At 39.5% G+C, this 14,826-nt stretch overlaps 1 protein-coding gene across 17 annotated transcripts in view; it reads left to right on the top strand.

The window, feature by feature from the left end:
• Window positions 1-14,826, top strand: part of PEX5L (peroxisomal biogenesis factor 5 like) — a 241,674-nt gene that overhangs the window by 218,424 nt on the left and 8,424 nt on the right. For all 17 annotated transcript variants that reach the window (XM_014344468.4, XM_014344465.5, XM_014344464.6 and 14 more), the window contains 5 exons: window positions 2,540-2,683; window positions 6,363-6,433; window positions 8,550-8,747; window positions 9,770-9,935; window positions 10,372-10,529. In XM_014344468.4, the coding sequence (XP_014199954.1) occupies window positions 2,540-2,683; window positions 6,363-6,433; window positions 8,550-8,747; window positions 9,770-9,935; window positions 10,372-10,529 (737 nt within the window). The remainder of the gene's footprint in view (window positions 1-2,539; window positions 2,684-6,362; window positions 6,434-8,549; window positions 8,748-9,769; window positions 9,936-10,371; window positions 10,530-14,826) is intronic.

The raw sequence follows: 14,826 nt of genomic DNA, 5'->3' as shown, positions 1-14,826 counted from the left end.
AATGAACAAAATCTAGTATTTTATAGAATATTGGGTGACTACACTCAACAATAATTTATTGTACCTTTTAAAATAACTAAAAGAGTATAATTGGATTCTTTATAACACAAAAAAGGGTACATGCTTGAGGTGATGATATCCCATTTACCCTGATGTGACTGTTACACACATCACATACGTGTATGCCTGTATGCCTGTATCAAAATATCTCAGGTACCCCATAAATACATATACCTATTAGGTACCCACAAAAATTAAAAATTAATTAATTAATTAAAAGAATAAAAGAAAAACTATAGATAAGTATATATTATTATTTTGTGGTGGAGGAAGTCTCAATAATATTCAGTTCTGGATAGTATTCATGATATTTTGCTAATGCAACAAATATTTATTGAGTATCTACTCTTACACTATAAGTACTGGGGATGTGATGACGAATAGTCTCCGATTTTAGTAGATCTGCAATCTACAGAGTCATTAAAATGTCTCTCTCCTCCAAATACTCTGTCCCTCAATGGGCCAGGCAATCTCATAACATTAGAACAACCATCTCATTAAAAGTAACTGTCTTTTCCACAAGGAAATCATAGCTAAGTGAGCACACAGGACATTGATTCAGATCATCAGACTCTGGGCTGTAACTCGTGCCCCCGAGGTCTGCCTGAGCTCCATAGCCCCTTACTCCCAGAACCCCATACCCACACTAACCCCACATAAGCCAGTCACACCCTGTGGCTTTTGATGGGGCATTTTGTCCTTTTAAGCACCTATGGAGACCGAAGGCCTCCACTTGATCTACTCTTAAACCTTAGTAACATCATCAACACACTAGCTTATTTGTATCTATCAAATTTAAGAGATTTTATGACAATCTATGCAAGTAAAATTGCAACAAATAACATCTCTCAGATACTTCAGATGAGAGTTTAAATTGGACAAATTTTTTCAAAAACAATTTAGCTACACATTTCAAGGGCTTAAAAATAGCTCATAACCTTTAACCTAATAAACCCCTCTGGGAGTCTATCCTAAGGTAATAGGTACATGCAGAAAAGATTTGTGCATGAGGCTTTCACCGTAGTTTTATTTATGATAACAAAAACTTTAAAATAACCTGAATGTTCATCAATAGGGGATTGAGTAAATAAATGTAGCCTATCCATGGGAATAATTTTAATAACATAGAGAAATCACAACATAAAACTAAGCGAGGCCTAAGCTACAAGACTGCGTATGTAATATGTGCCTATTTGTTTAATTTATATGCTCATAGAAAATACCAGTTATTTATACATCCTGTATTCTTTAAATTTTTACAATTAAAAAAAAATCTTTAACTTTAAAACATGCATGCTCAACAGGGGCAATATAGCCCCCAACAGGCAAAAACTGGTTCAGGGTGAAGGCAAAAAAATTCTTAGCTATGACAATGGTTTGTAGTTCTCCAAAGGGCCCTAGTAGGTAAACAGATATACAGTATGTGGGATTCATATTTCGGGGTATGGGTGGTAGCACTTAGCAAAAACATGTCTAAAGAGTCAGTATTTTTAAAATCTTGAGGGGAAATTGTTGAAACAAAAAGAACAAAAAATATCAGAAGAAAGCAAACTCAAAAATATTAGCAGTGGTCGTATCTACAGGTTGTGGCATTACAGGTAACTTTTTGTATCTTTTTATATTATTTAGTATTATCTAAACTTTATACAATGAAAATGTACTATATTCATAATAAGGAAAAGCAGAAATTTCAATTTAAAATAAATAATAATTAATCAAAATAAATAAATTTAATTTAAAATTGTTTATTGTGCTTTAAGTTCTGAGATACCTGTGCAGAACATGCAAGTTTGTTACATAGGTATACACGTGCCATGGTGGTTTGCTGCAGCCATCAACCCATCATCTACATTAAGTATTTCTCCTATTGCTATCCCTCCCCTAGCCCCCCATCCCTCAACAGGCCCCAGTGTGTGATGTTCCCCTCCCTGTGTCCACATGTTCTCATTGTTCAACTCCCACTTATGAGTGAGAACATGTGGTGTTTGGTTTTCTGTTCCTGTGTTAGTTTGCTGAGAATGATGGTTTCCAGCTTCATCCACATCCCTGCAAAGGACATGAACTCATCCTTTTTATGGCTGCATAGTATTCCATGGTGTATATGTGCCACATTTTCTTTATCCAGTCTATCATTGATGGGCATTTGGTTTGGTTCCAAGTCTTTGCTATTGTGAATAGTGCTGCAGTAAACATATGTGTGCATTTGTCTTTATAGTAGAATGATCCTTTGGGTATATACTCAGTAATGGGATTGCTGGGCCAAATGATATTTCTGGTTCTAGATCCTTGAGGAATCACCACACTGTCTTCCACAACGGCTGAACTAATTTACACTCCCACCAACAGTGTAAAAGCGTTCCTGTTTCTCCACATTCTCTGCAGCATCTGTTGTTTCCTGACTTTTTAATGAGAACTTATTGAATGTGAGAATGAGAAGAGAAATCAATGGCTCATGCACTGGCGTTTTTCTGTGTTGCAGGGATATTACTTTCACACTGAAAACCCCTTCAAGGACTGGCCTGGAGCATTTGAAGAAGGCTTAAAAAGGCTGAAGGAAGGGGATCTGCCAGTCACCATCCTGTTCATGGAAGCAGCAATTCTTCAGGACCCTGGAGATGCAGAGGTATCATTCTGCCTTCATTCTGCCAGACTCGGAAAGGGCATGTGCTAACGAGGGACAGATAACACAGAACTCTGCTGGGTCACCTTTTCATCAAGTAAAGGTTCCCAGAGGAGTTAACCTAGCTTAGCCTACTTGTTTAAAAGTTACAAATAGGTACCCGTTTTCTAACCAAATTTCTAATTGGCAGTGTTTACAGTGCCTATAAATAAAGATTGGGGGCAGGAAAAGAAAAATCAAAATTACCAACCTGGAGGCTTATCAGTAGTTTTCTTTTTTTGAGACAAGTCTTGCTCTGTCAACCAGGCTGGTGTGAAATGACGCAATCTCAGCTCACTGCAACCTCCACCTTCCAGGTTCAAGCGATTCCCCTGCCTCACCATTCCTAGTAGCTGAGATTACAGGTGCCTGTCACCACGCCCAGCTAATTTTTGTATTTCTAGTAGAGACAGAGTTTCACCATGTTGGTCAGGCTGGTCTCGAACTCCTGACCTCAAGTGATCCACCGGCCTTGGCCTCCCAAAGTGCTGGGATTACAGGCATGAGCCACCGCGCCCAGCGGTAGATTTCGAGGGACAGTATATAGCGGTAGTTTTCAAGGGACAGTATATAGTGATGTCTGGCTCTTGTGTCACACTGTACATCACCCTTGGTTTACTCACGCCACATTTATTGAACACATACTATGTCCCAAAAATTAGACCAGGTCCTGGCTTAAACTATTGAAAGCTGGGAAAACATATCAGGTGGAAAACATGTTTATGGTCTATCTGGGAAAACAAGTAAAAACATCAATGTAGTGTAATAAATGCAATGTCAGAGTGTGCACAGGATGCTGAGAGACTAGAAAGCATCCAGCCTTTCTGCACAAGTGGAGCCAGGGTGGGGGCAGGAATTAAAGGCAATAGGGGAGTCAAGTTTTTGTTACAAGAGAGCGCTATGTGGGTAGGCAGAGGGGCATGAAGCATCCTGTTAAGAGGAAGAGGGGAGGAGAGAATGGTAGAGGGAAGGCAAGAAGAGATAGGCAAGAATTTGAAATTCATCTGAAAGCCATGGGAAACCACTAGGGGCCTGTACTCAGGAGAGGCATAACAACAGATTGCATGTTAGAAAAACCCCTTTCTCCGAGATGAGAAGAGCGATTAGAGACAGAGGCTGGGAGACCACCAAAAAGCTTCTGCAGTCCTAATCCCCTAGATTCCTAAACCTGTGAAGGCCTATCATAAGATAGTGTCAATATAATGGTTTCTTCTTTCATTTGTAATTTTCAGGAATCATCATATAAAGAATATTCCCAAGGGAATCTGCAGAAATTGTAGGGACCGGTATATATACTGGTGCTGAGAATGCAATGTAGAATAGTGGTTAAGCATCTAGGCTGTGCTATCCCAACTGCATAGGTTCAGATCCCTGTTCTACCTGTTAGCCATGGGACCTGGGGCAAATCAGTTAAACCCTCTAAGTTTCAGTTTCCTCATCTGTAACATGGAAATCCTAATAGTAACTATCTCATTGGGTGTTGTGAGGATTAAATTAGTCCACACAAATAAAGTGCTCAGCTCAGTGCCTGGCACATCAGTATTGAGCCTTCATTTTTATTATTGGTTGTACTTTATGTAGGAAGAATGAGTAAACTGATCACTACTTAAATCTTGTAATATCTTGTTGGTCAAAAGGCTTACAGTGAAATGGGGTTGAACTGAAAGCTGAAATTCTGAACCAAAATATTAGAATTTTTAAAAGATAGGCCAAGCGTGGTGCCTCATGCCTGTAATCTCAGCACTTTGGGAGGCGAAGGCGGGAGGATCAGTTCAAGCCAGGAGTTCGAGACCAGCTTGGCCAACGCGGCGAAACCCTGTCTCTACTAAAAATACACAAAAAAAAAAAAATTAGCTGAGTGGGATGGCTCTTGCCTGTAATCCCAGCTACTCGGGAAGCTGAGGTGGGAGAATCACTTGAACCAGGAGGCGGAGGTTGCAGTGAGCCGAGATCGTGCCACTGCACTCCAGCCTCAGTGACAGAGCAAGACCCTGTCTCAAAAATAAATAAAATAAAAGATATATTCTCATTGTAGAAGAGGAAATTATTACACTAATATGAAACTACAGGCCACCCCCTAAAAATAATAATGTCATCTTACATAAATGCTATGTATTTTACAAGGCGTTTTCAAATATATTACATTATTTGACACAACAGCCCTGGAAGATTTTTTTAAGGACATATTACAATCTCAGATTCATAAATAAGAAAATGAGGGCCTGTGGTAACTAACAAATCCCAGACAAGGACCCAGGGCTTCTGAATCTATGGAGACCTCAAAGTTAAAGTAATAACACTGCAGAGAGTGAAAATGACACCATGGCCAAAGGCTAGAAAAACGCCCCCAGAGAAAGACTATTTCATCAATCTTTTCTTAAGAAGCATTCTAAGATATATGAAAGGTGAAATCAAAATAGAGGTTGCTGTCTGTATGTTTAAGAGATTTAAAAGAATCAAGGATATTTGGAGGGGGGAATAATCAGTATTTTTATGAGTTTATAAGGTATATGTAATTATAACCCATGAGAGGAAAAGCCAGTACCATTCAAATGGCACTTTAAGATAACTCTGCTTTCCTAGAGTTTTGTTTTAAAACGGTATAATCTAAAATGGTGTTTGGGGAGTGTGTAAGAGTCTTTGGGGAATGTGTAACTCTCCCAGCCTTGGGAAGGAGAGTTACACACTCCTCAAACATTTTTAAACCCTAAGACCCTAATATACCTCCACCCCCAGCAAATTTGAAGACAATGTGTGTAATGAGAGGTTTCTGTTTGTGTGTATTACTCTCATAACAGTGTGAGAGTTATTGTTCTTATGAGTATACAGAGAAAAATTTGCTGTGTTAAAAACTTTAATTCTAGATATAAAAACATAAGCTATCTGCTTGAAGATGTTCTTCATATTATTTACAATAGCAAACAATTGCAACCAACTCAAAGCAATAAGGGAATTGTTGAGTAAATAATGGAATATCCATTCAACAAAATCCAAATTAAAAATTACAAGGATTTTGTAAAAACATGAAAAAGGGCTTAAGGTACGATGAAATGTATAAATGTAGACTATAAAATTTTGTCTACATTATGATTGTGTTATATGTTTTGTGCATTTTAACAGTGATTACATTAGAGGAATGAACACATCATAGGAGATTTTGTTTGTTTTGCTTTTCCTAGTTCCTAAATCTCCTGTGAATTCTTCTAGTAAGTGACTTTCATTCATACAAGCTAAGTTAATATTGTACATCTTGAGATTCCTTATTGTAAATTTCATTTAGCTACATTTCTGGGTTATATTTCCAACCCTTTTCCTCACAATTGTATAATTTTATATATTTATCTTTTGGTTTTAAGATACCTAATATAACAAAATCTCGGAAATTCAGAGGTTTCCATCGCACTGGGTTATAGGAAAGGATAAATACTGAACGAATTTGGAAATAATGACAGAGGATCTTGACCCAGGTGTCACAAGAGAGGTTGAATGAAGAAATGCATACAATATTTTTCCCTTTTATATAGCGCTCACATATGAGACAGCTTGCTCTGCATAGGGGATCCATCACAGGTCAACAAACCAACTGAAGCACATGAGTAATTCTGCTTCATCTTGCAATGTTAACATCAGTTGTCTTTCGTAGGCATGGCAGTTCCTCGGGATAACCCAGGCGGAGAATGAAAATGAACAAGCAGCTATTGTCGCCCTCCAGAGGTAAAGGAAGCTAAGTGCAAAATCATGGGCCTGGTGGACACTTGTTAATCAACTTCCTGTTTCAGATTTGTCTTTTGATCTTTACTGAAGTACAGTGTAAAGAATTTGTAAAGGATAAGTGCTGAGATACCGCATATCACTCACACTTAGCTCTGAAAAACAATTTAGAATGAAGTCATGTTCCTAACAATGTCTTACTATCTACAAATCAATGGACATTCACTGGCACCAGAGAAAGCCTGTGTTAAACCCAGTCATAAAGTAGACTCATTGAATAAATAGTTCCTTTTAACGTTTTAGCCTTCTGAAACATCTGAAAATATTCTTCAAAAAAATAAGTGGAGTACTGACTAATGGTCTGGATGACGTTGGAGCAGGAGGGATGGGAACAGTGGGTGTGTGTAATATTACACCCTACTTGACTAGAGCTCCTATTTAAACCCTGGAAAAGTAGCCTCTGCCAAACAGACTTCCACTTTCCCTACCTTTTATTTTGAGTGCCTTTAATATAGTGCTATAGGAAGAGAATATATATGTGTGTGTATACATATGCACACACACACACACATATACATTCCATATGTTATATGTATGGTGTTTATATGAATGTACATACATAATGTATGTGTATAAATCCTATAGCTTTGGAATCTCAGATTGTAAGAATTCTAGACTCTTGCAATTCTAGGGCTTTACAATCTTGGAATCCTAGATTTCAAGATTCTGTTGGTATTTGATGAAGTAATGGTGCCTGGGGTGTGGCCCTGCCTTCAGAGCCTTTTCCTACAGATGAGAGAATTGGGGATCAGGAAAGGTCAAGGTCACACAGAGAATATGTAACAGAGACAGAACTTAAACCCTCATCTCCCAACTCCAAATCTGGAGCTCTGAGTCAGTGGTTCTTAACCCTGTATACACATGCACATTAGAATCGTTTGGAGGGGAAAAATAATGCCCAAGCACAGCCCAGAGATGATCATTTAATTGATCAGGGCTGGGAACCAAGCAGCAATAGTTTTAAAACTCCCAGGTGTTTGTAATGTGCATCCAGAATTAAGAACCTCTCTACCCAGTGCTGATAATCTGGGAGATTAGGCCCACCACAGAGTGGTATTATGTCCTGCCTAGGGCTTGCTCCTCAAAGTCTTATCCAGAGACCTCATCATCACCTGAGAACTTGTCAAACCTGCACAATCCCAGGCCCACCCCAGTAGACCTACTGGATGAGAATGAAGATTTTATAAGACCCCCCAGATGATTCACATGCACTTCAGTTTGCAAATCCCTTGCTAGAGGCCAGTGGAATAGAATGAGGGGGAGTAGCTTTAGCCTGTGTCTCCTGTAAACCCACATCAGTAGTTCTGAAAACACAGGAATTTCCCTCTCCTTTGCAAAAGACTGTAAAATCTTTCATATCTAGATGTCTACATTCAAGTCAGTTCTCTTTGGGGATAATAGATATTTAATATATTGGTAGTAGAGGCCAGGTGTGGTGGCTTACACCTGTAATCCCAGCATTTTGGGAGGCTGAGGCAGGTGGGTCACTTGAGGTCAGGAGTTTGAGACCAGCCTGGCCAACATGGAAACCCTGTCTCTACTAAAAATACAAAATTAGCCGGGTGGTGTGGGCATCTGTAATCCCAGCTATTTGGACGCTGAGGCAGGAAAATCGCTTGAGTCCAGGTGGCAGAGGCTGCAGTGAGCCAAGATCACACCACTGCACTCCAGCTTCAGTGACAGACTGAGACTCCATCTAAAAAAAAAAAAAAAAAAAAAATACAGAGCAGCATTAAAATAATGATATCCCCTATTTCTCATTAGATCTCATTAGATTAAGCACTAATAAATCATGTGCAGGGATAAGCCACATAGTTTTAAAGCTACTTATTAAAATTACCAAACCTAGCAATCATTAGGGTAAGTTTTAACTTTCTTAAAAATATGCTGAGGTCTCCATTTTTATGTGGATAAATATGGTGCTTTCCAGGGACTTGACATAAGCAAGCTTACCAACGCTTTTGCAGTATTTAGTTAATAAAGACCCCCCACATTTTCTGAAGAACTGTTAGATTGTGGCTCAAAAAAAATCTGAAATTGGCTTCTTTTTTTTTTTCAGGTGCTTAGAATTACAGCCCAACAACTTAAAAGCTTTGATGGCCTTGGCTGTGAGTTATACTAACACTGGCCATCAGCAGGATGCCTGTGACGCTCTGAAGAATTGGATTAAGCAAAATCCAAAGTACAAATACCTTGTGAAAAGCAAGAAGGGATCTCCAGGCCTCACCCGGCGGATGTCTAAGTCCCCAGTTGATAGGTATCCTTCTCGTTATATTACAGCTGGCAGTAAACACCCATATATACAATGAATCACCTAAAGGGCAACTAATGAGCCTCACACCCCAGACACCACCCACTCCAGAATGGTTTGCAGGACAGTATTCTGCTGGAGGAGCATCACTCGTTAGAAAGATTAGTGCTTAGACCAGGGCCAACCTTCGGGCACATGATCTACATTGTGGGCACTCACAGACATTTATCTGAGTGCCACATTTTAAAGTCAAATGCTTTGGACACATAATTCACCCAAGGTGAAGTATAATAAATACCAATGCTCCAAGTTTTATCCAGCCTGAGAATTAGGAATGGGAAAAATGAAAGTCTCGTCTTCTAGAAATTTTGTTTTCTTTTCTTTTTTTTTTTTGAGACGGAGTCTCACTCTGTCGCCCAGGCTGGAGAGCAGTGGCACAATCTCGGCTCACTGCAAGCTCCGCCACCTGGGTTCACGCCATTCTCCTGCCTCAGCCTCCCGAGCAGCTGGGACTACAAGGGCCCGCCACCAAGCCCGGCTAGTTTTTTGTATTTTTACTAGAGACGGGGTTTCACCTTAGCCAGGATGGTCTTGATCCCCTGACCTCGTGATCCGCCCGCCTCGGCCTCCCAAAGTGCTGGGATTACAGGCGTGAGCCACTGCGCCCGGCCTAGAAATTTTGTTTTCTATCAGCAATAAATCCTATGTTAAATCCTTATTCACTGAGGCCTTGGGAAACTTAGCTGTGGGGTTTTCCACATTGGCACTCATAGAGTCAACAGAACTCGCCTCGTGAAGACCTTACTTAGCACAGTCTGTATCCGTGTACAACAAAATAGTTCATGAAATTCAACCATATTTTAAAACATTCAGCATTAATAGTCCTCTCATTGAGTTAAGGTATTTTAAGCAAAATTTTCCAGTCTGTAACGAAGAGACTTCTTGAAATACAGTCAAGGGATTTAACAGTAAATCATTTATGTTCTGACTATTTGGATTACAAATCTAATTTTTTTTTTCTCTTGTAGCTCTGTTCTGGAAGGCGTGAAGGAATTATATCTGGAAGCTGCCCACCAAAATGGAGATATGATCGACCCAGACCTGCAGACAGGTCTAGGGGTTCTGTTCCACCTGAGTGGAGAATTTAATAGAGCAATAGATGCATTTAACGCTGCCTTAACTGTTCGGCCAGAGGTAAGACAGCACAGCACAGCAAGAAACCACAGCGTTCTCTGTAACAAATAAGTTTTCACAGGCTACACCGTCTACATTTCTTCTGCACTTTATTTCCCTGACTCCAATGGTTTAAAGTGATGGGTACTAATAATGTGCTACTGTGGCTGTTAATATTGAAATACCTGAAATACAAACACTAATATGAAATACCTAAAATAGAAACACTAATTGATGTTGTTGATGACAACATCAAATGGTAGCTGTTCGTTGACGAGTGAAAGTCATTTGACAAAACTGACCGTGAAGATTTTTTAGTAATTCACCTGGCCATGGTCTCCATCCATGAGCACTGCATAAATTTTTAGCCATCTTCCTTTCTCTGCAGAGAAATACAGGAATGCTCTGTCATTGTGCCTTGTACTGGGTTGTTAGAAAGTTCTGATTTTGTCATCAGGACTATTCACTATGGAACCGCCTCGGGGCGACCTTGGCGAACGGAGACCGCAGCGAGGAAGCCGTGGAGGCCTACACGCGAGCGCTGGAGATTCAGCCAGGATTCATCCGGTCCAGATACAACCTAGGAATAAGCTGCATCAACCTGGGCGCCTACAGGTGAAGTATAGCAACAGGCCAAGGATGAAGGCCATGCCCAGGACTGAGGTCGAATAATCCGAAAGGTTGTTTCCAAGTAAAAATGCCTGCCTTGGTAGGAGTATTCCTCCTCCTGCCGTTAAGGGTGAATGTGGAGCCTTCAGATCCCAAGGCCTGTTTGAGCAGGAACCCTGTGCTTCTCTGGTTCTCAATCTTTAGAGAGCAGCAGTTGGCTCCGCATCTTGGGAAATGCAGATTCCCAATTCCTGGCCGCTGAGATTTTGATTCAGTTGGCCTGGATTAGGACAAGTTATCAGCATTTTCAACACCCCCAAGGGCAACTCTTCAAGAAATAGTACCCGTCAATCTTTCATTTTCCACTTAAGGAAAAAAGAGCCTTGGGGGTGTGGGCAAGGGGACCTGGCAAAATGACTTCAGAAAGTCCCAGAATCAGTGTTTAGCAAAGCAAAACTAAGAGTCCAGGTTTTCTAAACCTAATATACCAATCAAGTTAGTTGGGAGAAAAAGAAAAAACACAACTGGGCTTATAGTTTAAAATGCCTTTCTCATTCTCGTCCTTCGTCGTTAAGGTCTGCGTCCTCTCTTTCTTTTTCCCATTACCAGGGCCTAGAAATGACCTTTATTTCTTTCAGATAATGAAAGTATGGGTAATCTTTTTTCTTCTTTCTTTTCTCATTTTTTCTATTTTCTAAATAAACCGGTATTACTTTCATAATTTGGAAAAAGAACTAAATGTTAGTTTTGAACCCCACAAAAGATGTAAACCCTTTCTCATTCTCTGAAAGAGCCAGGCTTTAATAATCAGACAAGCCTGTGTTAAAATCACAGCTCTGCCATGTACCGGTTTTGTGACTCTGGTCTATAATTTTTAGCCTCAATTTCTTCACTTGTTAAAAAAAGAGAGAGAAAGAGGTAATGATTATTTTTCAGGATTTTGTACAGGTTAAATGTAATTGCCTAGCACAGAGCAGATGCTCAATGCCTAGCAGGCATTTATTATGATGATTATTATTTTTGCCATCATCATCCTTATTACTATTATTTATTTAGTAAGTCATCAGAGAACTGTATAACTAGATTTCACTCTTTTGACATCTGAAGAATGACTGCTTCTGAACTGCATTGGTGCATTTTGCCACTGGCAAACATTGAGATCCTAGAAAATAGTTGTTGCACTGTACAAAAAAACTCTTACAAAGAGCATTAGTCACTTGATTAACTGTGTCAAGAGAATTTTCTCAGATCAAAACCAGGAAGAGCTGAATGACTCCTTACCAAGCGGCTTGCTTTATTTTATGGACACTGTGAAATGTGCCACTGCAGAGGCCCTGTTTACATCAGCTGTGCAAAAGCCCAGAGCTGACTCTGTGCCACCCCCCTACACATCAGCTGTCCAAGCCCTGCGGATGTCTATTTTGTATCCTAACTTCATTCCTGGCTTCATCTGATTTTCCCAGCCAGATTTCCTATTTACATCTTTCATTCACTTTTTTTCTAGATATGTTGTGTATATGTATTTTATGAGACACCTTAGATTCCTTTTTTTTAGAACAAGGGAGATGTAAAAAAATACATATATATATAAAAAACATATAATGTAATTGTTATAATTGTTCTTACAAAAGAAATATATAAATATTACGTACATTTTATATATATACTATATATATTTTATATATATTTTTTCAATTAAAGGAGGCTTTTATAAAGCTCCTAGATGAGTTTTTCTTAATTATAACTTCTTAGGGTTAGAAAACAATAATTGAGCGGCCAATAAAATACTTTCTTGGCATTCACAGATACAAAATTCAGCAGGGTTACTGTTTTCAGGAACCCATGAAGGCTCATGACAGGTAAAAATGGCCACCTCCGTTAAGGTGTAAATTTTAAATCCTCAAGCAGAAAGTCTCCCTTACTGGAACAAGTCAATTTTAGGGTTGCCAGATAAAACACAGAATGCCCACTTAAATTTGAATTTCACATAAACAACAAATAAGTTTTTAGTGTAAGTATTTTCCAAATATTGCATGGGATGTTACTGTACAATTGGCCCACCATATCCATGGGTTCCTCATCTGTGGGTTTAACCAACTGTGGATTGAATACATTTCTTAAAAAACACAACTTTTTAAAAAACAATATAGTATGACAAATACATAGCATTTACATTTTATTAGTTATAAGTAATCTGGAGATGATTTAAAGTATATGGGAGGTGTGTGCAGGCTATATGCAAATATTATGCTATTTTATACAAGGGACCTGAGCATTCTCAGATTTTGGTATTCTCAGGGGTTCATGAAACCAATCCCCCACGGATACCAAGGGATGTTTATCTGAAGTTCACATTTAACTATGCATTCTGTATTTTTATTTGCTAAATCTGGCAACACTACTCAGTTGGCTACTTTGGAACGTATCGACTAAGTTTTGTGGGTCTTTTATTGTCATGCCAGATGGGGGAAATCTGAGAAGTGGTAAGAATTTTGTGCTTTTTCCTGAAAAAAAAAAAAAAAAAAAAAAGACCATCAAGTGAGACGTAATTTTTTTTTTTTTTTGAGATGGAGGCTTCTGTCACCCAGGCTGGAGTGCAGTGGTGCAATCTCGGCTCACTGCAACTTCTGCCTCCCAAATTCAAGCAATTCTCCTGCCTCAGCCTCCAGAATAGCGGGGATTACAGGCACCCACCACCATGCCTGGCTAATTTTTGTATTTTTAGTATACGCAGGGTTTCACCAGGTTGGCCAGACTTGTCTCAAACTCCTGACCTCAAGTGATCTGCCTGCCTCAGCATCCCAACCCAAAGTGCGGGGATTACAGGCATGAGCCACGACGCCCGGTGAGAGAGAGACATAAATCTTAAATGAATTCTGAAAAGAAGTATAATTTGAGGTATAAGTGCATACTCAGGAAATAACAACCCTCAATAGAGAAAGAGCTCAAAAGGAAGCGAGGAGCTGGTTTAAGTACTTTCAAATTCACAAAAGTCTTGGGACCGCTCCCTCAAGAACTGCAGGTGTCGGTGTATGTAGCTGTAACATTTGCTGCTTGTCATCACATTTTCCATAAAGAGTCAAAGGCAAGCACTACCCTGGTACCATATACAATTAAAACAAGGAGAGGAAATTGTTGGTGTGAAACTTGGCTTTAGCTCAAAATGTTACACCTTTGTCAATAGAGCTCCAGACTACAGCTTCGACCAATGAGTCTTAACCTTTTCAAAAATGAGGACTCCTTTGGATGAAAATTTCATCCTGCTTGATAGTAATACTTTTAGTATGAGTATAATGAGGGAAAGCTAAAACGTGATGCTTTTAAATGAATGGGCTTTTTATTAATCATGACAATATACACAAACATTTAAAATTATTTATACATACATGTGTGAAACATTTGAAAACTATTCACACATATATATGTACAACCTTCTGAGTCCCCCAACAGGACTCTGAGTTCACAAGCAGGGGAGCAGGTTTAGACTAGCTTTATGGGGGGACAATAAAACTGGAGTCGTTTGATGAGGTGAGTAAGTTCGTCTATTCTGTTTCTCTCCAAATCCCTCTGAAACCATTACCACACACTTGGAGCTGGAAGCAGCCAGTGAATGAGAGGCTTTCAAGATCTTCCTTTCCCTCAAGTTCTTGCAGGTCTGGGTCTATGAGAGAAAACTGGGAGACATCAGTAGAGCCGCCATCCTGTGAAGTGGGGGCAAAAAGGTCCTCTCAAGTAGGCTCCTTATGTCCATCCATTTATAAATCTCCCTCTCTTGCTTGATTACAAGAAACCCAGAAGAGGGGGTGATTAGAACACCCACTCCATTCCATTATCCAGGTTGCTACATACACCATGACCATTTCTCACTTACCTTTTATTTTCAGGCAGGTCTAACAATATAGATGAGCAAATCCCTGGATTATGTGCATTCGAATTAGAAATCCAGTCTCATTTTCAAAGTTTCTTACCAGATGCTTATTACCTACCTTGCAGGATTAAATGAGATCAAGGGTATGAAAAGTTTTTGAGAACAGTAACGTGGATGCAAATTAAAGTGGCATGATTATTCTTCGGAAGGATCAGTTTGTCAGATATACTCAACAAGGTTGGGGTGAAATGGGGCTGCTGAAGAGGGCAGACCCAGCAGGTGCACCTGGCACCTGAGCAACAGAGTGGACTAGTGGGCTAGAGGAGCTAGAAGGACTTCAGACAGTATCTAACTCGGCTTGTCTCAGACTTGGTGTTCTCAGGACCCCTCTACACTTTTAATAATTATTGAGAACCTAAAAGGGCTTTTGTTTAT

This window comes from Pan paniscus, chromosome 2, assembly GCF_029289425.2.
Source record: "Pan paniscus chromosome 2, NHGRI_mPanPan1-v2.0_pri, whole genome shotgun sequence".
Taxonomy (NCBI): Eukaryota; Metazoa; Chordata; class Mammalia; order Primates; family Hominidae; genus Pan; species Pan paniscus.
The sequence above is the reverse complement of the archived record's forward strand: the minus strand, read 5'-3'. Positions and strand labels throughout refer to the sequence as shown.